Raw genomic sequence first — 23503 nt, forward strand, 5'->3', positions numbered from 1 at the left:
GCTTTGGTCTACTTAGCTTACTGAAGAGAAATATAAGATAAGGTTAGATCCTGATCTTTTAAGATCTGAATGAAAAAAAGAGATACTACTGGTAATTAACACTCTTAGCACAGCAAAGACATAAAAACTGGGAAAAAAAATTAAAGTGGAAACAGAGGTAAAACATTAACAGTGAAGGTGATTAGCTATTGGAATATTTTCTGAAATAAAACCCAAGTGTCTTCCTGCTTAAGTGGCTCAGGGTAGTGCAGGAGTAACTGGTTGAAATCCAGTGGTGGCAGTGACTGAGGATGGGGGCAGGGTGCGTAATGGGCCTTCTGGTCTTCACAGTAAGATTCTGCTTTAGCAAACTCTAGGTGAATGAGAGGAGTTTGCAGGACAGGACCGTGCCGGTTTGGACTAATGGTCCGTTCAGTTTTCTGTTACTGGGATTGGCGAGAGGAAGGTGTACAGGTTCCCCAGAGGGGCTGTTGTGCCATCATTTGCCAGCGTGGGAAGGTGCTTCCTGTGCCTAGGCAGTTAGTGGCTTGTTTGCGTCATGGAGCATGACACTTTTCCCAGCAACATTTTACCGCCTATTTCTGTTACGAGATTTAATTGTGTAACTACTTAAACAATGCCACTAGGCTCTTTTCCCCAGGAAAGCTGTGCAACAGCCCATCATAAAACCCCCATCATCTAAACTAGGCTAATGATGCATAGTCTTTTTTTTCCCCATTTGAAATGTGTAATGACACTTTTTCTTCATTTATTTGCTGCACTGGGAGAGCTCTGCATCTCTTTATTATGTTTCTGTCAAACTGTTTGTAAGATGTCTCTCACAAGAATGCCTTTCTGGTTATGTCCTTCAAAAGACTTCGCATAACTTCTCTTTTTATGTGGTGTTGTTTCAGCATCTCCTTTTTGACCCACTGCTTCCAGGGTGAAATCCCTTTCTCTTTCCAGGCACAACATAAAGGAGAGCCTCTTGTTTTCTTCATTTCCTTGGAAGGCAGAAGAACTGGAATAATCTTTGTGTGTAAATTCCCAGAGCTTTCATGCTTTTCCCTGAGTTGCAGTTACAAGCAGAGGAGGAGGGTGTATGTACACACACCCCCACTAGATGCTGTAGATATCACTGTTGTGGGGTTGTGCTGAAACAGGCATAGATAGGAGCCTTTTATCATGCACCTGGTAGGTGTGTGTTGGCATGACATTTTTTGTTTCCTCTTTTTTTTTTTTTTTTTTTTGGTCTTTTTCCCACACTCTCTTCCTCCAGACAACCTACTACTGCTTGGGTTTATAATAAATAGGAACAAAAGCTTGTGTCCTGTCTTTTCACATGCTCAGACGCACTTGAAGTGCCTCTCTCTTCTGTGTGGATGGTACAAATCAGACCTGCCTACAGTCCCAAAACAGCTACAGCTTTTTTTAAAACCATGGACTTTATGTCTTTAGCAAGCGTATGCTGGTGCACGGCACTATCCTTGTTGTTACAGTAGCAAAGTACCTGGAGGCAAATTTCTCGTAACCATTTAAGCTGTTTTACTAGTGTTCACTGGTTTCGAAGTGCAGCGGTCACAAGCCACCCTTCTTCAGATGAAGAGCTGTGCTCCAACCAGTGCACGGCTCCCAGACACTCTCCCCCAGAAACGAAGCTACAAAACACCTGGCTGTGGAAGTTAAACCTTTTGCAGCATTTGCACCATCAAAAGAGAATCCATCAGACCTGCGGCAGAAGCAGCTTTTGCTGTGCTGTGTTTTTGTTAATGATCTGGAGACGTGCAGTGGTATTGTTATGCTCTTTGAAGGATTTATGTGACTGGGATTGACTTCATCTCCTGGATCCGAAAGGCAGAAAGGCACAGAGGTAGCATAAACATGGTGTTTGCCTGAGGTGTGAACTGGCAAGCTTGAGCTCGCTTTCTCCACAGGGCAGATCCTCAGATGTTGAAAAGTGTCGTGGCTCCATTGGGGCTACTGGAGCTGGAGACACTTACGTCATTCGAGGATCTGTCCCAAATGCTTAATAACAACCAATCATCCCTGTTTCCAGATATTTTCTTTTACACCTCTTGCTTTGTGAGGACTTACTGCTACTAGAAATTTTGCCATGATGTGTTTCTGGAACACGGATCTGAGAATGTGTTTTATACATTTATGACTGGCAATAAATCTCATAACATTTGAAACCTCTGGTTTAGCCAGCTTTCCCAGTTTGAGATGAGCTATTTCACCTTTGTGTCTGTTGCGTAGTTTCGAATGTGTTACCTGATCAACTCCTATGGAGCAGTGCTGTGACTAAATGCAGTAAAATACATCGGCAGCCTAGAAACTTGTTGCAGAACACACCCTTTCATCACAAGGCAGCAAAGACCTGACATTTCTTTTCAGACTGCTTTCAGCTTTTAATAGTTAATATTGCAATCATTCATTTTCTATCATGTTCTTTTTATTTAATGAGTTGTTGAAAATATTTACTTTCTTTTCCAAACATCTCTGTCCTGTAATCATTCTAGAGGCATCTGGAACTGAAGTCTTTGATACTCTGTTTATCTGATTTTAGCTCATTCAAAATTTCTATCAGAGAAATCTGGAAATGATTAAGGTAATTTATGTTCTCCATCTAAACGCATTAAACTAGTAGTGACTGTAATTCTCTAGGCTCTGTGTATGTGTGTGGTTGTTTTTTAAACTTTATTGTTTCCAGGATGTTCTAATAACCTTGGCTCTCCTTCTGCCTTAGAATGGAAGGACTATGGCTGAGTTACATTTGATTATCTTACTTTAGCTTGATACTGGGAAGACAGAAATGAAAAAGCTTGCTGAAATGGGTGGAAAACAGCAAGAAAGAGAGAGAATTTGAGATAGAGAAATCAAATCACTTGCAGAGGAAGAGGGAACTGAACCAAGATCTTGTCACTCTGTCTCAGTTTTCTGTCTGAATATCAGGGATAATTCTCCTTTTCCTCCTGTCCTGTTCTCAGTCTAATATCTCCAAAATGGAGGATGTCTTTGACGTATGCATATTGCCTAAAAAAAACTGACCCCAAAACTTAGAGATAGGGTCAAGGAGTCCTAACTTCTTGTTAAGATGGATGGAATTGCTGTCAGTACTTCACTGGAATTTGGTGGTGCACATAACAAATGTCTTTATGGTCCAGATTTATTTGGTAAATTTATTCCCAGACAAATGCATGTTGGTACAACTTTTTAATAACTGTTAAATGATATGCTGAGGATTTTTGGGTAGCTGACACCAGCAAAAGGTTCTGGCATGCGAGAGAAGTTTAACATTTGATTGAAATGTCAACTTTGTCAAGATCATGAAATGCTTGTTTAATCTTCTACAAGATTTTTGTTCATTTTTAGTTAATAAATTATACAACAGAACCTACAAAATTTCTTTCTGTCCCACATGGTTAAGACAAAACTTTTGCATGCAGTGAAAGTTGTATAACTAACCGTAGGCAACTTGGGAAATACAGATACGAGAAAATAAATTAACTGGGAGCCAAGCCATCTAATTTACTGCAGGGATTGCTCTTCTGAACTAACACAAAGAAACAAATATATTTATCTCTGTAGCTTAATTAAGTTAATTAAAACTTTAAAAAGTAATAGAGATCATCCATGATGTGATTTCCCAAACAAAGCAAAGTGCTCTAAGCAGAATGAGGGAGCACTGTATCTAGATGATCTGTCCCTCAGCAAATGCTGTCATTTTTTTGTAATGTGGCTGTGGTATAAGTCTAGGAACACAAGTGAAAATTTTGTCACTGAAACCATTATATTTTTAAGCTTAAAAAAAGTGTAAACAGTGTTCTAGTCTCTTACTCTTGGAACTTTTATTTTCAAAATACTGTTGAAGCTGAAACTGAATTGGAAACTCGAAGATATGGATCTGTATACTTCAGCGATGGCTACCAATAGTACCTTGGCTACAAAACTGTAAATAGTGTACTCTCTTCTGTACAATAGGCAGTGCTGAATTGCTTTATATTTGTCTTTAGATAGAAAAAAAAAAAGTATGAAAGTTTGCATATTGATAAATAGTGAAAAAAGATACCGCTCAAAGACTGTCACAGGTTACTTGGTCTTACAGTGAAAAAGATGGTCTTTTTTTAATGACAGAAGTACAAAAGATGTAGAATTGCATTATTACTGTTACATCCTCAGTACCTGTATGTAGCCCTTTCTTTCTAGGCAGGGCACTCAACCCTGTGATGGAAAGGCAACTGCTTGTGACAGGTGATTTACATTTGTTTATTTGCTCCCATTAATGGTTCCAGCTAAACAATTCTTGGGAGAGAAATTACTACCATGAACTGAATTTTCTCTGATGCAGAAAAACTAATTTTTACACTTTACGTAGCTGGAAAGCAAGGTGGTTACTCACATTTTGGTTTCTTCACCAGCAGTAGCAAATAAATTCAGTCTGAACATTTTGAGATAAAAGACAGTTTTGCCTGTGCAAACTGCCACTGTGGCTTAGATACCATTGTTGCAAAGCTTAGAGCAAACGAAGCATCTGTTTCAGCCCAGTTTAAACATGGTGAGCAAGAGTAAAGGATATTAACTCCAGCTGTGTACTGATAACAGCTGGGAAGGAAAATCACTGCAAGGGAACCTTGAAGTAAACTTCTAATTCTAGCAGGCTTAGCTATTGCGAGCGTACTGCTGAGGGAGGAGCAGCAGAGAAAACCTGATCCTTGGAAACACTGAGAGTTTAATGAGGAATTCCTGTGCCTCTTTCTGTGCTTCTGTAAAGATGCGGAGCAGGTTCTGGAGTCAGTGGCATCACCTCTGAATATTTTCGATGCAGATCTCATACTCTGCTTACATTCATGGGCAGTTTTGAAATCAGGGCAAGTACTGAGTGATGGATTCTGTGCAGAGTAATGGTGTCCCTTTTAAAGGAAGATGTTGCACCCCTGCCCTGTCTGGTTAGAGACTCTGCTGTAATCTCTTTGGTAGCATTCTGTTTTCCGGAATAATGTGTGCCAGTATTCAGGCTACTTCAGAGAGGTCACTTGCATTTTGTTCATTTTGGTCTATTAAGCACAAAGAGTAGTATAAAATTAGAGGAAATAATTAATGTCACTTAGTGGTAAAACCAGCAAAAATTATTCAGGGAAATTGCATTAAACCAAATAGCTATTGTTAACTTTTCAGTTGTAAATAATGTTAAGACAAGAAAGTACATGTTTTCTAAGTTAGGTGTAGTGTCCATAGTTTAATATCTCCACTTGACATCCATCAGAATTTTGAGGGGCTTTTAATAAAATAAAAGTTTGGGGGATATTAGTGTTATTTCCACAGTATTTGTGTGGTTCCCTAGCTGTCTTGTAATACACATACAAAGAAAATGACAGCACTGTTCAGGCTGCAGGTGGAATGGCTTCTGTGCTGGAGCACGGAAGCTTTCAGCAATTTCTCATGATTGAGATAACTGAGCAAATGTGTCCATTTTTGTGTAATTGTCATCTTCTCTCCGTGCTTTCCCCCCTTCTCTTACTTGTTGTCTTCCCCATGCCTTCAGCTTATGTTCATGTTCTGTTTTGTGTCTTCTAACCTCCATGGAGTTGGAATCATGTCTTGGTATGTTCTACAAAGAACCTTGTGTACTTTAGGTACATGTAAAAGGACTAGACTTAGCTAAAGTTTTGGACAGGAGGCAACGCAGCTGTCTGTGTCCCTCTGAAAAGAGAACATAAGGATATGAATAAAGACATTTAAATGAGGCCAGTTAGTATTGTCATAAAGTTCTTTTAATGTTAACCAGATGTTATAGACTTGTTCTCATTCTTTAGTAGATTACATGGCTCTTATTTTGCTGGAAGTCAGAACTCTCTATTTCTGTATGCACAGCAGACAATTATATAATAAAACAGGTCTTCAGTTTCATGTGTATAAAATTATGAGAAAGCAGTAGTTCCTCAAAGAAGGCAATTTTGGCATCATTCTTAAAGAATGGAGTATGTTGAGTGAGAAATGTAAACGCGTACGGATGTGTGTGAAAATAGTACATGAGTGAAAGAGGATAGGAGAAACATGAACAAGGGCAACCAAATAAAAAATACATCTTGCAAATGACTTGACAAGACCACATCAAAACAGCTATAAAGCTGACTAAACTCCAAACTCAGTGGCACACACAAATACAAGGAGAATTTTAGTGTTCCTGAAAGACCCAGACCTGTCTGAGTGGGTCACTGAAAATACTTGGATGCCTATATTAAAATGATTTTCTCTTAAAAATGCTCTTATATGAAAAAATCATTTATCTCAGTGAGAGAAATCTCATGGCTCTGATCCTTTTATGACTGACGTAACTTTCTCATTGACCTTGGGACTGTGTCCAATAAACAATCACATATTAAATAACTGATAATATTGCATTTTAATTTCAGTTATTCCCATCTAATATGGTTTGGTTTATTGTGTTTTTCAGGTTTCATAGCTACACTGGATCTTTGATTGTGGTCTCCTCTAAATTGCAATGCCAAAAACAATGGCAACAGAATGTATAAAACACTGCTGTAGATGGTGTTTCTGCATGGAAAAAGAAAAAAATGATCGTGAGTTCTGACATAATGACATCAACTAAGCATTTTGCTTTTCTGTCTTCATTAATGATGAGATTTCCCATTAATAAAATGACTGTATCATCCCTGATAAACATGCATTCTTTTACAACATCCAAAATTCTTTCCATACCTCCACTTGGAGATTGAACACATGTTTGTTAGTGTTATGAATTGGAACTGGAACTGAAAAATAACATGTCTGAAGTATGCTCCTTGCAACCTGGAATGCTGTCCAAAAAAGCCAACTTTTTTACCCAAGGTTGCGTAAAGGTCTTGTATCTTTCAAACTCTAAGAGTGATCACTTTATTTTTTTAACTCCCTGTGGATTTTCTGTTAGGATTTTCTTCGGTGTCTTAGTTGTTTGAAGAACTCTTGTATGATACAAGTGTACCTCTTCTGAAAATTCTCTTAAGAGCAACATAGTTATACATATAGAAGCTTAGGCAACAAAGAGTTTGGATCATTACAGGTGTCATAAGGATGAATATCTTTTCCAGGTGCTAGTCCTGAATGATGCTAAAACTGAAGACTAGCAGCTGTTAAGTAATGTACCAACCACAGATCCTATTAAATAAAAGAGATCTGTTCATAGTATTGTTCAAAACTTAATGCACATGTGGACTGTTTTTCTTGCTCTTTATTTTTAGCAGTTTCCATGGTGCAGGAATCTGAAGCAGTAGCCGCAAGCAAGCCAACTATTGTAGAGAAGCCTCCTTTGTCTTCTGTGTCAGTGAAACGTCAAGTTGGCTGTTCAGAGGATTATCTGCTTTCTAAATTGCCCCTGGATGGTCAGGAGGTACCATTTGTGGTCCCTCCATTCAAATTGGCTTATGTACAGCCGAAGAACCTTCCTAGTACCTCACATGCTGGAGGGATTCAAGGTAAAACATCAACAGCCTTGCTGAAACAGTTTAGCTTCTGCTACTCCTTGAAAGTTGCCAAGTATTCCTACTGAAAACATATGTTTGCAAAACTTTTCTAGAAGCCTGGTCTTCTCTTTTTTTCTCTCTGGACATCCAGAGAGGTTTTGGGAAGGATGTCATCCCGCTATGAGTCTCTGTAATGTTGCATGAATAAAACTCAAAGGGAGGATTGCACAGCAGTGCTCATACTCAAAGTAATGGAAGACACTTAAAGGAAACAGAACCTTTAATAAAGAATTTATTGGAGACAAGGAAAGACCTAACACATCCCCAGTGTCCACATCACTCAAGTAAAGAAGGAGGGTGGTCTGGCTTTCACGTTTAATGTACTGATATGTTTTAACATACTAACACATCTTCCTTTTCAAATTTTGCCAATAGGTAGCGTGTGCTACTTCATGGCAGAATTTTTTTCCCCTACTATTTCCTGCTATTTTTGCTGCTCTTTGGGAGGCCAGGGGGTCACAGATCTCAGTGGTGTAAGGTTGCACATGATACTATGATTCTTTGCTTCATGACAGTCTTATGCTTCAACCTCTGCCATTTAGTCCCATGCCTAGACTGCCAAAATTATCTACGTCCAATTTAGGCACAGTGGCATTTTAAAAGAATAGGAGCCTGGGCCAGCAACATGGGTTACAGGGTATATACTATCGCTAGGCTCTTAGTCCTGCCAGGAGATGCCTAGAATTAGGTAAGGGAAGATTTTGGCAGAGGGGCTTATCGGAACGGTTGTTTTCTCCAGAGTTGCTTTGGCTCAAGGACATGATAAGCTGATAATATGCTTTTAGTTCCATGTGACTGTATTTATATTCTGAGGGAGGAAAACTTCATAACGAAAAAAGTCAACCACATGTTGCATAATAACTAATGCAGTACTACCTAACCTTTTTGTGTTTGTGTGGTTTTACTCCCACCCTTCTTGCTTCTCCCCCAGGTTCTTGCTGTTGCTTCTTTTCCTTTCCTGCGTGCCTATTAGCAAACTTCCTCCTCACCCTCACCCACCCCTGCTGGTAACGCTTCCACCAGCGCCAAGCTCATCAGACTAGCAGAGCTTTTCAGTATAGGTTGTCCATTCTGTCTCTGATTTATTTAGTGGGCTTCATTTGTGATGTCCACCTCACCAGACATGAAAGGCAACCCAATAGTTGGAGGTAGAACATGTGAGGCTCTACTCATCTCTGAGCCTGATCTCCTTCAGCCTCCTCACTTCCCTGCTACTTCAGAAGCTAGTTCTTGTAAGTCCATACTTAGACAAGGTACAGAAATGCCAGACACGCTCCTGGTAATCCCCTTTCTCACTGGGTCTGGGTTCAGGCTCTACCTTCCTTTGTCTTACCTCATCCTCAAGATACTGTACAGAGAAGTCATCAAGGACTCTGAGGCACAAATGTTCTCCAGGGAGAAGGAAGATGTGTCTAATAACCTTTAGATAAACATTTTCTTCATTCATGCTGTTCTACACAATCTTATCAGTTAGTGACTTATAAACCAATGACTTGTCTTCCTTGGGAATTCTGCTTCATCGTCATTTCTGAAGGACCTGGTGAACAGAGTGGGCCTTAGGCTATAAAGCTGGTAGATCTTCTGGCAGGATGACCCGACTCTTCATAATTGTCTCTCTTCAGCAAATATTTAAAATTCTTGAACAAATATTTGAAAAGTGGCTCTTATGTCAAGTAAGCGACTTCCTTTTCTCTTTCCAAATACAAATACTTATTTTTTAAAGTACAGCTTTTTAAGCCTCATTGAAGCTGTGTTTAAAAATGCAAAGTTTACTTTTTAGGGAGGTTTACTAAACACAGTGAAGTGTGCTGTCATTCCTTCTTCACATTAGCCAAAGCACCAGCATATTCAAAGAATTTATTTAGAGTATTTGCTTCCTTGACTGTTGTTAAATATCTGTAGAAGTCTAAGTTCTGCTCTCAGTTCCACTCCATTTTCTGTGTGTGTCTGCCCATTTCCCTTTAGTGAAACAGGACATGCTCAGTGTTAGCTCTTGGCATCCCTTCTGAGAGCAATTAGATTCTGGCAGCCTTTTTCTTCAATACTCACTGCAGTGTGTCTCATGCTCTCACAGAAGTAAGCTAGCAGGAAGGAGTGTGCTCCTGGTCTGGAACACTGGTTTTTCCGTCATCTGCTGTGTATCAGTTCTTTATGGCCTCACTTCTAGTGTTCATCCTGATTTATATCATGCTCAAGCCCTTTACACTTGAATTCTTGCTTTATCATCTCTCACGTTCCATCTCACAGTTTTGGTTATTCTGTTTTACTTACTCTACTAACACCTGGAGGAGAGGATTTTACAGCAACAATAGTTTGCTCTTATGGTACAACACACTTGGTGAATTGAAGGCACTTTCTAATGGGGTAAAGAACTTTTTAATAGATAGGTTGAAGTCCAGGGAGGTGAAGTGAAGGAAGCAAATGTCAGATGTTGTCAGATTCCAGGTCACCCCATCCCCATTCTCTACTGTACTGTTATACGTGACTTATTTTTGCTCCAGACAGACAAAATGAAGCACTACAGTAGTGTTCTTTACTGTTCTGCTGACCAAGACGTGCATGTTGTTTTCTGAAACGATTATAAATAAAGAAAAATAGGGCAGCTGTGCTGCAGTGGGCTGAATAAAGGGCTGGGATTCAAGCATTCTCAGATCTTGTCTACTTGCGCCTCAGCCAACAATTCAAGTCATTTTGGACCCATGATTTTACCACTGACAGTCTTCCTATGGAAATTGGATTACAGGGAGACTGCAGTCACAAGTTGCATTATGTTTCCGTACAAGACCTTCCTGGAGGTCTGTAGGTCCATTAGACAAGTGGGAATGTCTTGGGGGTAGGTAGCCAAAAAGTTAGAGGTTTTCTGTAAATTTGGACCTACTTTTCCTATTAATTTCTGTCTTGCTGTCTGTCTTTGGAGCCTTCTGTATTTTCACTAGTTAGGCATATATTGTGGAACTCCAAGACAGAGTATGCATAGCTTTTTATGGCCCATTTAATTCTGATGTTTGCCAGCATACTGTGGAAATCTGACATAATGTATGTTTTCTTTATTTTTTTCTTTTTTTTTTCCTTTTCCTGAAGTAGAGAATATTGAAATATTTTGTCCTTTGCCCTGAAGGCACTCTGCCTGCCTTATGAAGCCAGGCAGCATGTGTTATGTCTGGAACTCCTGTATTTGATGTTTACTTGTGCTCCATAGAATCTGCCAGAACCTCATTTGGTGACCGGAAAGCAGAACTGCACGGTGTGTACCAGTGGCCCCACTATGACGTGTACAACCCATTCTATTTGGAGCATCGGGTTTCGCCAGATCTGATTAGGCGCTTCCAAGCAAAATCAGATAATAGGAAATTATATGGATCAGGTGAGAAGGACCACACCCTTACTTTTCTGCCTTCCTCCCTTTGCCAAGGTTTATAGGTACGAGAAAAAAAAGCAATTAGTCTACAGAAGACATGTTTGATTGTAGCAGTTCTCAAATGGGTCTGTATGCTACAGACACTTCTTGGTTGGTGAATCAATCTGTGGAGCCACTCTGCTTGATTTCCAGTTGCACAGTTACTTTGCTGTCTTTTGGGGGCTTAGCAAGGCTTGCATGTATCCCATGAAGGTAGACAAACTGTGAAAGCAAGCTAGTGTAGCTGCCTCCAATCCAAAACAGGATGCTGTACGGGAGATTCCAGTTACCAGTAATAGGAGTGTTTGAGGGAGATGGAAAAAGGAGGTCAGGCAGTAGGCTGAGTGTAGGAATGTCTGAGGAGTATATATATATATACACACATACGGAAAGAATCATGAACCAAAAGACATTTAGGAGCAGATTATAGGAACAGGTGCAAAATGTGAAGTGATGCTATATGCCAGCTTTTTTGTAGTTTGCTGTGGTCTGCTGAAGGTGCAGAAATGTCTCCATTTCTCATTGTGTAAGTGTGTTTAAGAACAGAGGAGGGCTGAGAGATGGTAAAAGTTTAGATAAAAAGTATTTGTCTACTTAGGTAAAAATTTTCTTCTGCGCTCTTCTTTGGTATATGTATCCTATAATGAATGCTGGTTAGAGTAAAGTACATAACTAAGTGTTGCTTGCTGTAAGTGATTGTTAAGGCAAACAGATTCAGAAAAGTCATACACTCAGAGAAATATACACACCTCTCTATCGAATTAGAAGCTGGCAGCAGTATGCAGTTTTATAGATGTTTTGTTTAGAATGGTATAGCACATTTATTTTACAGCTAGGGGAAATGTCTCAGCCTGTGTCCTGTTCTAAAAATAATTCTGAATTGCTATAGAGACTACATGAAAAGACTACTCCATATATTTTTTTTAAAAGAACAAAACACACTTGGAATGTTAGCAGCCTTTAGTGCATATGGTTTTGCTAGGCTTTGTAAGCACCTGTCGTAGGAGCCAAATGGGTATTATAAAACCATCTTGAACATCCTCCCTTCAGTTCCTCGTGTCTTTTTCCATTTTTCTCCAAGCAAAGTAAACACTTCACTAGTTTGGTCTTAATAAGCTTAAACACAAGAAAGTGTACAGTTACAGAACTAGAGTACAGTTCTAAAATGCCTTCTTCCAGAGACTTTACAGCTGTTTCAGAGGCTAGATGATTTTCTTCCATGTGCATTTATAGACTATTTAAGCAAAACTCTACACCTATTTTGTTGCAGCAAGTGCTATGATATTTTTAATGTGTGTGGGCTTAGAATTACAGAAGGTGTTTATTTGGAATGTATGAAGTGAAATTCTTAAATTTTCATGTGAAGTCCCTCCTCTTAATTTAAAACAACAGCAATCATACTGAAAAATAAATGTATTAATATTTTTCCAGAATTCTAGTTATTTTTGGTAAACAACATATTTTTATGGTTAAAATTTTTCTGATTTTTTATACTTTACAGATGGCCTTCTCAGTGTAAAAATTGTATTTTTTTTCCATTAAAAATTTAAGGTTTTGAAAAAGGCACCATCTCCTCCCCCCACCACCCCCATATTCTTTGAAAACTTTAACCAGCTTTACTAGAAACAGCAGATCATACTGTCTTTAAAGCATTGGGTGATTTGTAACCTGTAGGTTCAAGTCGATGTTTCCCAGTGTGTGAAAGTCATGAGTACCGAATATGGAATTAATTTCCATATTCATACTCAGTTTCAAATCAAGTAATGGGCTGGTCTTTCCTATTTGCTCCCATTATATCAAACAAGGTTTCTAGGCCTCATATGATGTTATAATGCTATTTGGACACCAGACTCAGTGAACAAATCATCCTTTTTGTGTCATGCACAAGACAGAATTTGGAACACAAGGTAGACATACAGACCTTCAGTAAATTTTATATAAATTATGTGGTTACTTTCCCTCTCGTTGGTTATCAAAACTTTCTTCATCCTTTGTTCTCTTTTCTTCCTTGGAAAAGAAAGAATTATTTTCTATTGTCGCATCTCCCAATAAGCATAATTGGCTATTTCTTTTGATAGCAATAACGGGAAATAAATTTTCAGTAATGAGTGATGTAATTCCATAACGCTGCGATCAGTGAACTGTAATGGAAGTCTTCCGAAATACCATAACACAGCGTTGCAACAAAAACCAATTCATTGCATCAGATAGTCCTTGAAGTTAAACCATTTCATTCATTTCAGTATGGGTCAGTTTTGAACTTGGGAGGCTTTAAAAACCTCTTGAACATTACTGGAGCCAGCAAAGATTCCTGAAACAGTGGCATTAGTTCAGCTCTCATTTTCTGCTGTTGCAGGATAAAATGCATCAGCAATGTGCTTTAATTCTGTGTTGCTTCAAGATCAAAAGAAAACTGATAGGATCTACCCAGCCACCTCCAACTGCTGAGGAAACTACGTTTCTATAAAATAAAGATCTTGCTTTTGTGCTATAAGAAGTACATGTTATCTTAGAGTTAAAACTTGCTTTGTTTGAGATATAGTAAGGGTGCAGAGTGTGGTGCTCTGAGACTGTGATCAGTAAAGCCAGGGAGATGAGGCCAAGTTTAGCAGGCAGCATGTTTTTGCCACTGGGATCTTTACTGCAGAAAAACTTAAAAAAGGAGAGCAGGCTAAGGCCCAGTTCTGGATGACTAGATTTAATGATAAGGCTTTTCTGTTTTGCTAAAGCACCCACTAAAAAAAAAATTTCTCTTGAGGGAATAACTTTGAGGCAGGCTCCCCATTCTACCAGTACTACCAATGTGACCAAGTAAGTTTTCAGCTATTTTAAGGATGGAATTGATTAAGGTATTTCAATGGCTTGTTCTCTCCATTTTGTCATTTCAGGAGACTGTTTTGGGAAAGGAAGGTGGGGAAACGTTCTGACGTCCTTCCTTAGATGTTTTTTAGCTAGGTTTCAAGTCTACCATAGGTCTACTTAAATTTAAGGAAAGCTTCTTAATTTTTTTTTTCCTGGCAATGATGCTTACATGATTTGTATTGTTCTCTTTGTCTTTTTAGTTAGTGATTTAAGACCTAGTGCTTTTCCTGGATCATTTGATGTAAGTCGTTCAATGTTTGATCTCAGAAGCCCACCTCATCGATTCATGAAGGTGAGTTCCCCTTGTAACTTAGGTTATACTGAAAACTCAGCTTACTTTGTGTATCTGTTCCTGCTGCACTGTGTTTTCAAAGTAAACACTGAAGGGCATTGTACTGTGCACTGGAAGGACTAGAGGGAAATGTTCAATGTCCTGACCAACTTTTAAGAGGTTCTTTCCTGATGTCTGTGACTACTGCTGTTCTGGCCCAGCAGAGCTGTTGGGAAACCTGAGTAGGCTGTTCGGCAGGACAAGACAGACAAGAGGCTGTGGTTCATCATCTTGTGATTTCTCCCAGCAGCTGAAAAGTGGGATGCTAGAAGTTTTCATTGACGCAAAAAACACTGCATGTTTTTTCAAATAATCATCTTTTACATACAGATGAAGTTGCATATATACCAGTGAGCAAAAAAAATCTGTGCTGGCCATATGTGTCCTGCATTAGCTCTTTGCATCAAAGTAGTAATTTCATGCTGCTGGATCAGGAGATTAGTAGGGAATGAGACAATTATTTGAAATTGCATGTTGTTTTCATCATGACTTGTCTGATGGTAGAATCTCTCTGGCTTTTTGCATCTGTTGCTGTGAATGAAGTTACTTTTTTCTTCTTCCCCCAGAGATATGATTCATTCTCCAGTGTACCTAGCAGTACCTCTTCCAGGAAGGATTCGCAAGGCAGTAACAGGAGTCTGGGTAGTGTGTTGTTTACCTTGTAATGTAATATTTCCTTTTGCACTTGAAACATTAAGTTCTCTCTACTGTTGATTTTTTTTTAGATGAATCAGATAAGCAAGTCAGTTTGGAGATTACTTTCCAATTTGAAATTACGAGGTTTTGACTTGCACCTTCCTGTTGTTAGGAGACTGAGCAAATGAGCCTTTGAGGAGTTCTCTTGCTTTTGAAAAAATTCATCCCTGGATTTACAACCCCAGTGAACTATGAAATTACAGATGTTCTGTTAGGACAGAATGCAGCACCTTGGTTCTCTAGGCCTTTTTCACGTATCGGTATTTTTCTGTGGGAAGTGCCTGGAATACAATTCCCCTATTACACTGAGAATTAGGCAAGAATATTGCATGCAAACCTCATATCCTTATTTATGAAAGAATGCTGAAGAAGTGGAGATACTGCAAAATAAACCCTCAAAAATTAATCAAGTCCCCACAAATGTCACCCTGCGGGAAGTCAGAATTTCAGACAGAAATAAGACTGGGGGACAATGACCTACTTTCAGTCGTTACAGAGGGATATTAAATGGCTCTTCTGACTTGGAGAAAGGCATAATATGAGATGGAACTGAAATTTGAGAAAGATAAAAAAGCAGGCCAATTTATAAACTTAACAGTGAAAGTGATTAATCTGAGGGAAGTGATAGATTATAAATATTTTCTGGGTGTCTCAGGCACATGCCTTTTTTCTTTCTAAAAGTTGTTTGAGTACAACACAAGTTATTAAATTCAATAGAGATAAGTGAGATAAACATGAAGGCTTTTAGCTATGCAGGTCAGGCTACAGGACTTCACAGATACTTTGTCCTTAAAATCTAGGTGTGAAAATATTTCAAACTCATTTTGAGATTAGTTTTCAAAGATAGGCAGTCCACCTACTAATGAGTTCCCTTATTCTTGTCATGAACTTTTGAGATACTACATTACTTCTAAAACACTAATTGGCTTTCTTCCATAGATACTATTACATTATCAGGTGATGAACGAGACTTTGGAAGACTGAACGTGAAGTTGTGTTACGTTTCTTCTGTAGAACAGATTTGGATCACAGTTTTACATGTAAGCAAGTATAAATAACTTGACTGTTATTTACTGAAATAGCTATTTTACTATACTTTGTGTTAATTCTCATTAAATTTAGCTCTTTAAGGAATACTTTCAGGAGAAAAATAAAATTACTTCTAAGTATTATCATAAAGTTCAGTCAAATGTAATACTGTGCTTCATTCAAAGTATCTTTTTTTTTCTGTTACAATCTCTGTTCTGCTGCAGTCAATAGTAAAAAGTATACAACTCTTTATCTTACGATACAGATGTTCTGATTATAGGGTGAGGAACAATTCAGCATAGATAAGAAAGCTGAGCTTGTCATAGGCTGGTCCTGCTGTGGAAATTTTCCTGTGGAAATTTGGAGGCAGCAAATTAGAGCAACTTTGGAGCATTTAACTGACTTCAAATCTAACAGTTGTTGTGGGGTTTTTGTTAGCTAATGTGATATTATTATGCTGGCTGTTTTATACACTTCCAGGAACTGTGAATAATTTTTAGGCAATGGAAATCAGAGTAGTCAGAAACCTCATAACTAGATCAAGTGATAAAAAGGGATTTCATTACTTTATCTGCTATCAAATTTCCACATAGTGAAATCATTAAAATCTACTGAATAAAACTTTTTACCCTATGGTTGTGAAAATTAGTTATTAAATTATCTGAAGTGACACAATCATTACACTGGCTCTGATTTATATTAATTATTACAGGAATTATGCATAATTTTAGAACAATGTCTTAGTCTGCTTCTAAGTTGTCTGGAGGCCAGAGTCTTACATTGTCTAAACTGACTGTGTTTTCAATGTTGCAGTGCAAAGACCTGAGCTGGCCTTCTAGCTGTGGGGAAAATCCTCGTATCTATGTCAAGGGAATTCTCACACTGCCCAAGCCAGTGCAGTTCAAATCTTCTGCCAAGGAAGGGTGCAATGTAAGTAGAAGCAGGGAAAAAAACACCAAGAAATCTTTTTCTAGAAAAGAATAAAAGTTAAATGTAAATTGATTTTTTTAAATGGATCAAACATCCACTTCTATGCCATATTTGCTGCAGTAGCTGCCTAGGTTTAGGTTACTATTATTATTAATTTTTTTTTTCCCCACTTCTCAAAATCCTATTAAAAGCCTTGCTCCACTCCCTCCCCCTATATCCTCTCCTGCATTGTACTGTTGCCCTCCCTCTCTCCCAAGTCTGCAGGACAGATATATTCATAGGGGACTGACCCATGAGCTGCTGGCCTTGGCAACTCAATGCTGGGGGCTGGAGGAAGCCTGGGCATACCTGTAGGTGTGCATTCACCCTGGGGAATGTAGATGATGTTACTGCCTCTTATTAGGGCAGGAGACAAAGCTCATGATTCCTCTCTATAGAAAGTAGTAAGAATTGGTTGCATGGGACAAGACTCCTGATAGTGGCAGTAAAGTAATATTAAGGGAGTGGAAGGTAAAGCAACATAAACATCCCATAATGTGAGTCAAAGGTGAAAGAAAATAAAATTACCAGGAGAAACTGAAGCAAAAGGCTGTAGGAGAATTTGCTATGACAATGTGTGTATGCTGTTATAAAGCTTCAGAAGAGATGGTCTCTGCTTGTTACGGTAGTGAAAAATAATCCAATGCTTTGTCCCTGCCAGGGTGTGACAATGAAGTGGTGAGTCTGTGGGTGCTTACCACTGTAAAAACACACTTCTCCGTGGCAGCCCAAGATGGTATCCAAGAGCAGTAGCTATAGGACAGAAAGCCTTCATTTATAGGTTTCAGGCTTGGTGCAACTCTCTTACAATGGTGATATTACCCCTGTGTTTTTCTTTCTAGGACATTGAATTTATGGAAACGTTTGTATTTGCTATTAAACTGCAAAGCCTGCAGGCTGTCAGATTGGTATTTAAAATCCACATGCAGACTCCCAGGAAAAAAACAATTGGAGAGTGCTCCTTGGCGCTGCGGGAGCTCAGCTCAGAGGAGTCAAGTCATTGGCTGGATATATCTCCTCCTTCCAAAGCACCGGTAAGTGCCAATACTGCAAAAGTATGTTGTTATAGCACCTAGAAAGAGTTGCTGGAAATGCAAGTAAAATGATTCAGTACTAATTCCATATTCACAACAAACAGGGTTTTTCTTTTTTTTCCCCTTGTCCCCCACCCCTTTCTTGGGGAGAGGCATTTTGATGGGGAAAAATAATGCAGACTGTTGAACTCGGCACATAGCTGCAGTTTATGACCACAATAGCTGTTTCTGGGAAAAGAGCTAGAGCAAGCTCTTCCACATCATGGCCCACAGCTTGAGGGAGGTGCATTCTGGAGAAATGTTCGGCAAGGGACATGGTGTAATTGCCTCCTCCTACCAAAAAAGCATCAGAAGATCCTTAGGACTCACAGCAAGAGCTCAGAGCAAATGGAATCTGCTTTTGTTATGGAAGAAAAGTGCTAAGATCTTCAGTGGCTTGAAACTGCAGAGGTAGCTATATATTTAATGTTCAAATTGCATGCTGTGAAGTAATAATTCAGACAGTTCATTTCCATTAGTGTAATAAGAAGCAGGTGGTCTTCACAGTGGGATTTCCTTTCCCCCTACCCTCTCTTTGTTTCTTTTACAGATTGTGTCTAGACATTTGTATTTTCAACAAATTAAACTTGAATTAGCAATTCAAAAGCAAATTTTATCAAGTGTCTGAGTAATATGAGTTATGCTCTTGATTTCTAACATAAGTTACACTTGACATTTTTTAATTCTAACAAGAATAACCATATTGCTTCCAAAGGAGTAAGATTAAGTGAAAGAGGAAGCTGTTTTAGAAACTGCTTCATCCCAATGTAAATTCCTGAATCATCTCATAGTTTCTCTCTCTGTGTTGGCTTTCCTCACCATTATAGCCAAGAGCCCTCCAGACACTGCTGGCATTCATCCCTGTACTACCCTGTGAGGCAGCAAACTACCCTTACTTGCCAATAGAGATCCAAAACTCAGAGCCGAGTAAGTGGCTGCCTCTCAAGGTTACACATAAATTTTATGTCTGAGCTGCAAAGAGAATCTGGGTCTCTTCGGTGAACTGGAGCTTGACTTCTCTTTATCTGACCTGCTGCTCTCTTGCTTGGTGCATTTTGCTTCACTGAAGTGGATTAAAACTTGAAGAGAACCTGGACAAGTGAAGTCCTTTTAAACAGAGGCTGTTGGGAAAGCTTGGCTTCCACTAGCCTTCTCCTGCTGTTCTTACAGTGTTCAGAGTATGTTAGCGTCTGACGGGAGAGTAATGAGGATGCCTCAAGGCAACTTTGCCACTAGTGAAAATTCCAAAACAAATTCAGACTGGAGATCTCAGTACATTCAGAGTGGAAGGAGGGGGAGAAGGTGTGTATGTGTGTAGGCATGTAAAACACAAGTACTTCCATAACTCAGGGAACTCCACAACATGCAGCCACCCTAAATATTCATGACATTAAGTGACGGGGTTTTGTATCTATGGAAAGCATTGCTTCTGTCTCCATATTGCAAAATTTAAAAATGTGGGAAGAGAACTCTAAAGGTTCTTGTGTTAATGGAACATACCTGGTCTCTCACTTCCACACACAGGTTTAGCAGAGCTGCAACTGCATGTCTGGTTTTCCCTGGATGTGTCTGCTCTTACTATTGAGGAATCTTTCCCAGGTGAAAAATTAGGACTTGTTTATTTGTCCAGTATCTCAGGCTGCAGCCCACAAGAGCCATACATGCGCTGCACATAAGCAGTTATCAATGGAGCACATTTAGTGCAACTATAACAAGGGCAAGATGCACTTACTTACTGTGCATCTGCAGGTTATGTATATTTCTGTCCAGGAAATCCCAGATAGAAATGAGGGAGCCCAACATATGACGGAATTCCTGTGTTTCCTGAGTTTATAAGCAACTTAATCCAGATGTTATGGCAACATTCTTCTGCTTGTAGGTGTGCCGTGCAGAGCTTCAAGTAGGAACTTGTTTTCAAGCAATAAACAGGAGGATTCAGTTACAGATTCTTGAAGCACAAAACCTTCCAGTTTCGTCTACACCACTGTCTTCAAGTAAGTTACATCAGCTGTCTCATGCCTCCTGTCTAAAAGCATTTGTAACAGGTAAATTGCTGCTCAAATGGGTTGGCAATTCATAACATTCCTTACAAACCTCAGACTAACATATTGTGCAGTAGATGTCCCTTGCCAAGGCTTGTTTCCACAGATGTCTTACTTGATTATTTTTTGTTTAGTTTGAAGTTATGTGTTTATGTATTTTGGAATATTTTTATCTCAATATTAATCCTGACATACAAGAGCATTAGCTTGCACTTGCTGTTTGGATACTGTGTTAATCAATTCAATATTATTGAATATACTCTGTGTGACTAGTCAGGAAAGCTATTGTACAGTTCTTTTGGCCAGACTTTTGGGAAATTGTTGCAATTTGAACCATACATGTGGATCTTGTCAGTTCCTTATTGGGTGTGTTTGTGAGTAACCCTTTGTGTGCTATGCCTTTTTCCCTCCCTTTTCTGCTAGATTTCTTTGTGAAAGTCGGAATGTTTACTACAGAAGGGCTGATGTATAAGAAGAAGACTCGTCTTCTGAAGTCCACTAATGGCCAAGTGAAGTGGGGAGAAATGATGATTTTTCCAGTTAGCCAAGCTGAACAACGAATTGGTTTTCTCATCAAGCTCTATAGCAGAAGCTCAGTGAGAAGAAAACACTTCCTAGGGCAGGTTGGTTTCTGCTAACTAGCATGATATCCTTTATTTAAAATCCAGTTCCACAGGTTTCTTGGTATGAGTTTTGAAATACTTTAAATAAGGTGGCATATAGCAAAATAGTAAATTCTAATAAACTCTTCTGGATGTAACCCAAGAAAGAATAGTACTGGGCTCTTAAACATGCACTAGGATCAGAATGGGCGTTGACATTTGATTATGCTTTTAAACAGCAGTCCTTAAGTCATTTTTGTGTGGAGTATTACTATGTGAAAGATTGCTTCCTACAGACAGACATATGATCTCCTCCTTGCCTCTAGGCTTTCTGAAGAAAACAAACATAGCATTCACAGGAGCTCCACAACCTACAATACACTGTACAGAAAGGGCATGTGTTGGCTTACAATGCCAATACACTTACAAACAGGTGTGTGTAAAAGGAAATATCAGCAGCTACAATATCAGACTGCCTTCCTGGGTAAAGCAGTGCTGAAATCAGCACAATATTCTAAGTATGTATGATCAAGTGATAACATATGTGAACAAACACAAAATTATTTTTTTTCTCTCTTTTATTTTTTACAGCTGTAACTTCTGTAGTATCTCTCTGAAAGCATTTGTGTGATTATATTTATTTAATCAACATAAAACTTGGTAGTCTGTCCTCTTCCTCCCTGGTTGTTCTAATTTACCATGATCCTGTCCCTTCTTTCCTTTTCTTCATGGTATAGTGAGCCATAACTGTTCTTAATGCTCAGTGTTTCCCTCACCCAGCTAGAGTTAGTAGCAGAATTTTATTACATGCATAAATGAATAAAGTGGAATTCATTTTCAGACCTCCAACTGTAATGTCCCTTGTCAGATGAGGGACTGCACTATCCTTGGGTACAGAAAATGGTACTGTCCCATTCTGGTGAAGTTTCTTGTACCTGCTGAAGACATGTAGTTATAGAAGATGCTGATGTGCTATAGAAATTATGTACTAGCCAGAGTTACGTGACCTTCCTCCATTTCATGGAGCCTCATTTCACATGTATTTCTGTGATTCCTGTTGGTGGAATTGGAATAGGAAAAGAAAAAAAAATGTTCTGTATAGTTGTGCTACCTTGGGGCAAAACTAACTGGGTATGATTTTTCAGTCACTTAGCAATATGTGAAGTCATCTCAATCTGATGAGTTTTATTTAATCATGGATCTTATTTTTAGGGGGAGGAAATGAGACACTTCTGCTCCTGAGAGGTTATTTGGAAAGGTTGTTTCAGCTTATGCAGGGAGACATTGCCACATAACACATGAAGACATAAAATATGGCTCAGGGAAAAAAAGTACTTTGAGCAATTGGCTGGGTAGCTGGAAAAAGATGAATATAGCTGGATCTATTAACTTTGTTCTTCAGAGAATGATGCTTAATTGGATGATGTTCTAAGCGACAATACTTAGATTAGGCTGCTTTTACAGGCATGTCTTTAATCATGAGCAAGATGTACATTGAACCTCTGTGGATGAAACATCAGCTGTCTGTGGTATTCTGGAAGACATTATTCTCACTTCTTGAGGACTCATGCCTCAGCAGAGTAGGCTAAATGTACTTCATGGTGAAGGTTTCTGAGAAGTCTTAAAAGGACTCATTCTTGGAAGGCTTGAGGAAATAGAGTCCCATAAATAATGATACCCACTTACATAAGCAGAATACTTTTGGCAGTGGAGGCTCATGATAATGTTCAGGAGGAAAACTTCCTACTTGTACCTCTTTTCCTCATTTAATGGCCACTGTCCATTAATTGAATACTGAAAAGAAACAGACTCTTACTGCGTGACTATGTGTGGTATGGGCATGTTTGTAACCTCTGTGGAATGCAAGTTTGGCCTTGTCTGTTGCAATGTACAATTTTAAATGCTCATGAAAATGCTGGCCAGCTAGCTCGGCATGCTGGATGGCTTGCAGCCAACTGAGTTTGAATGCATAGAGCCATCACTGGTCCTGATGAGCCCTTGACCCCAGCACGTGCATTCGAATGGAGAAGGAATGCTTGACTTAAAACATCTTATTAAGTAGAGAAACAACAGTATGTAGTGAGTTCTCTAAACTATTTATTTAGGGGTTCTATTTAAACCGAGACTCCCTGTGTTCCCAGCTGAAAGACAAAATATGTTGGTCCCAACAGTACTGTATTTGTTGCTATGATGCTTTGGTTGCAGTCTACACGTTGTATCTCATTCTATACCTCCATGGTATTTATTTAGAACTAATAAAGGCTGGGCCTCTGTGTTACATCAGGTAAACTCAATTTTATTTTTCTTTCTGTTTTTTATTGCAGATCTGGATAAGTTCTGATAGCAGTAACAGTGAAGCAGTAGAGCAGTGGAAGGATACTATTGCCAACCCTGAAAAAGTTGTTGTTAAATGGTACAGCATTGGTCCATCTTGAAGACTGGAGATGAAACTCAGGACTGATTTTTCTACAAAGATATTCCTATGCTGTTTAAAATAGTGTAAATAAAAAGAAAAATGTTGTCTACAAGGTCTCCACTGCATCACACCTGCATGGTAACTGGGAAAATTAAGAGTCTCACAAAGAGAAGTACTGGCTAAATATTACTAAGAGGAAGATTTAGGAACTGGGAAAAGTGCTCATTTGATTTTAAAATATCCACCTTGAAATATTTTTGCCCATTTCAGGCTCCATAAGAGCACAGAAATCCCATCTTGGAGAGAAGCAGCTCGAATCAGCATCTTCTTCACTGGTCACTGATGTCATCCTTACCTGCAGTCTTGACTTTCACAGACTCCAAGTCCATGGGAATCAGTCCGGTCAGTGGCTTGATCCTAGGTACCTCTGAGCCTCTGGAGTTGCACCATTTGATCAGAGTAACGTGTGCCTCAGCAAGTGGGAAAGCTGTGGCTGTAGGAGGAGGCATAAAGGGAACTATGCAATAAGGCAGTACCCAAAGGCTTTTCTAATCCCCATCTTTGATGAAGGGTTGTTCAGTACTCTG

The 23503-nt window shown here is 39.1% G+C and overlaps 1 protein-coding gene across 2 annotated transcripts; it reads left to right on the forward strand.

Annotated features, from left to right (window-relative positions):
• The first annotated feature begins 6493 nt into the window (after nt 1-6493).
• TC2N (tandem C2 domains, nuclear) lies at nt 6494-22977 on the forward strand. 2 transcript variants are annotated; one of them, XM_010087719.1, is made up of 11 exons: nt 6494-6560; nt 7218-7451; nt 10699-10863; nt 13959-14050; nt 14656-14731; nt 15725-15825; nt 16628-16744; nt 17626-17817; nt 19736-19850; nt 20322-20521; nt 22825-22977. In XM_010087719.1, the coding sequence occupies exons 1-11, from the start codon at nt 6494-6496 to the stop codon at nt 22933-22935; spliced, it is 1470 nt and encodes a 489-aa protein (XP_010086021.1). In that variant the 3' UTR covers nt 22936-22977. The 2 variants fall into 2 exon arrangements, with proteins under 2 accessions (XP_010086021.1, XP_010086022.1); XM_010087720.1 differs by having other exon boundaries at nt 7221-7451.
• Nucleotides 22978-23503: the final 526 nt, after the last annotated feature.

The sequence above is a fragment of the Pterocles gutturalis genome, unplaced genomic scaffold (genome assembly GCF_000699245.1).
Source record: "Pterocles gutturalis isolate BGI_N339 unplaced genomic scaffold, ASM69924v1 scaffold25376, whole genome shotgun sequence".
NCBI classification, from domain to species: domain Eukaryota; kingdom Metazoa; phylum Chordata; class Aves; order Pterocliformes; family Pteroclidae; genus Pterocles; species Pterocles gutturalis.

Coding starts and splice junctions, on each gene's coding strand:
- TC2N (XM_010087719.1), top strand. CDS start 6,494: ATGGCAACAGAATGTATAAAACACTGCTGTAGATGGTGTTTCTGCATG. Junction 14,051..14,655: donor CACCTCATCGATTCATGAAG/GTGAGTTCCCCT, acceptor TTCTTCCCCCAG/AGATATGATTCATTCTCCAG. Junction 16,745..17,625: donor CTGCCAAGGAAGGGTGCAAT/GTAAGTAGAAGC, acceptor TTTTCTTTCTAG/GACATTGAATTTATGGAAAC.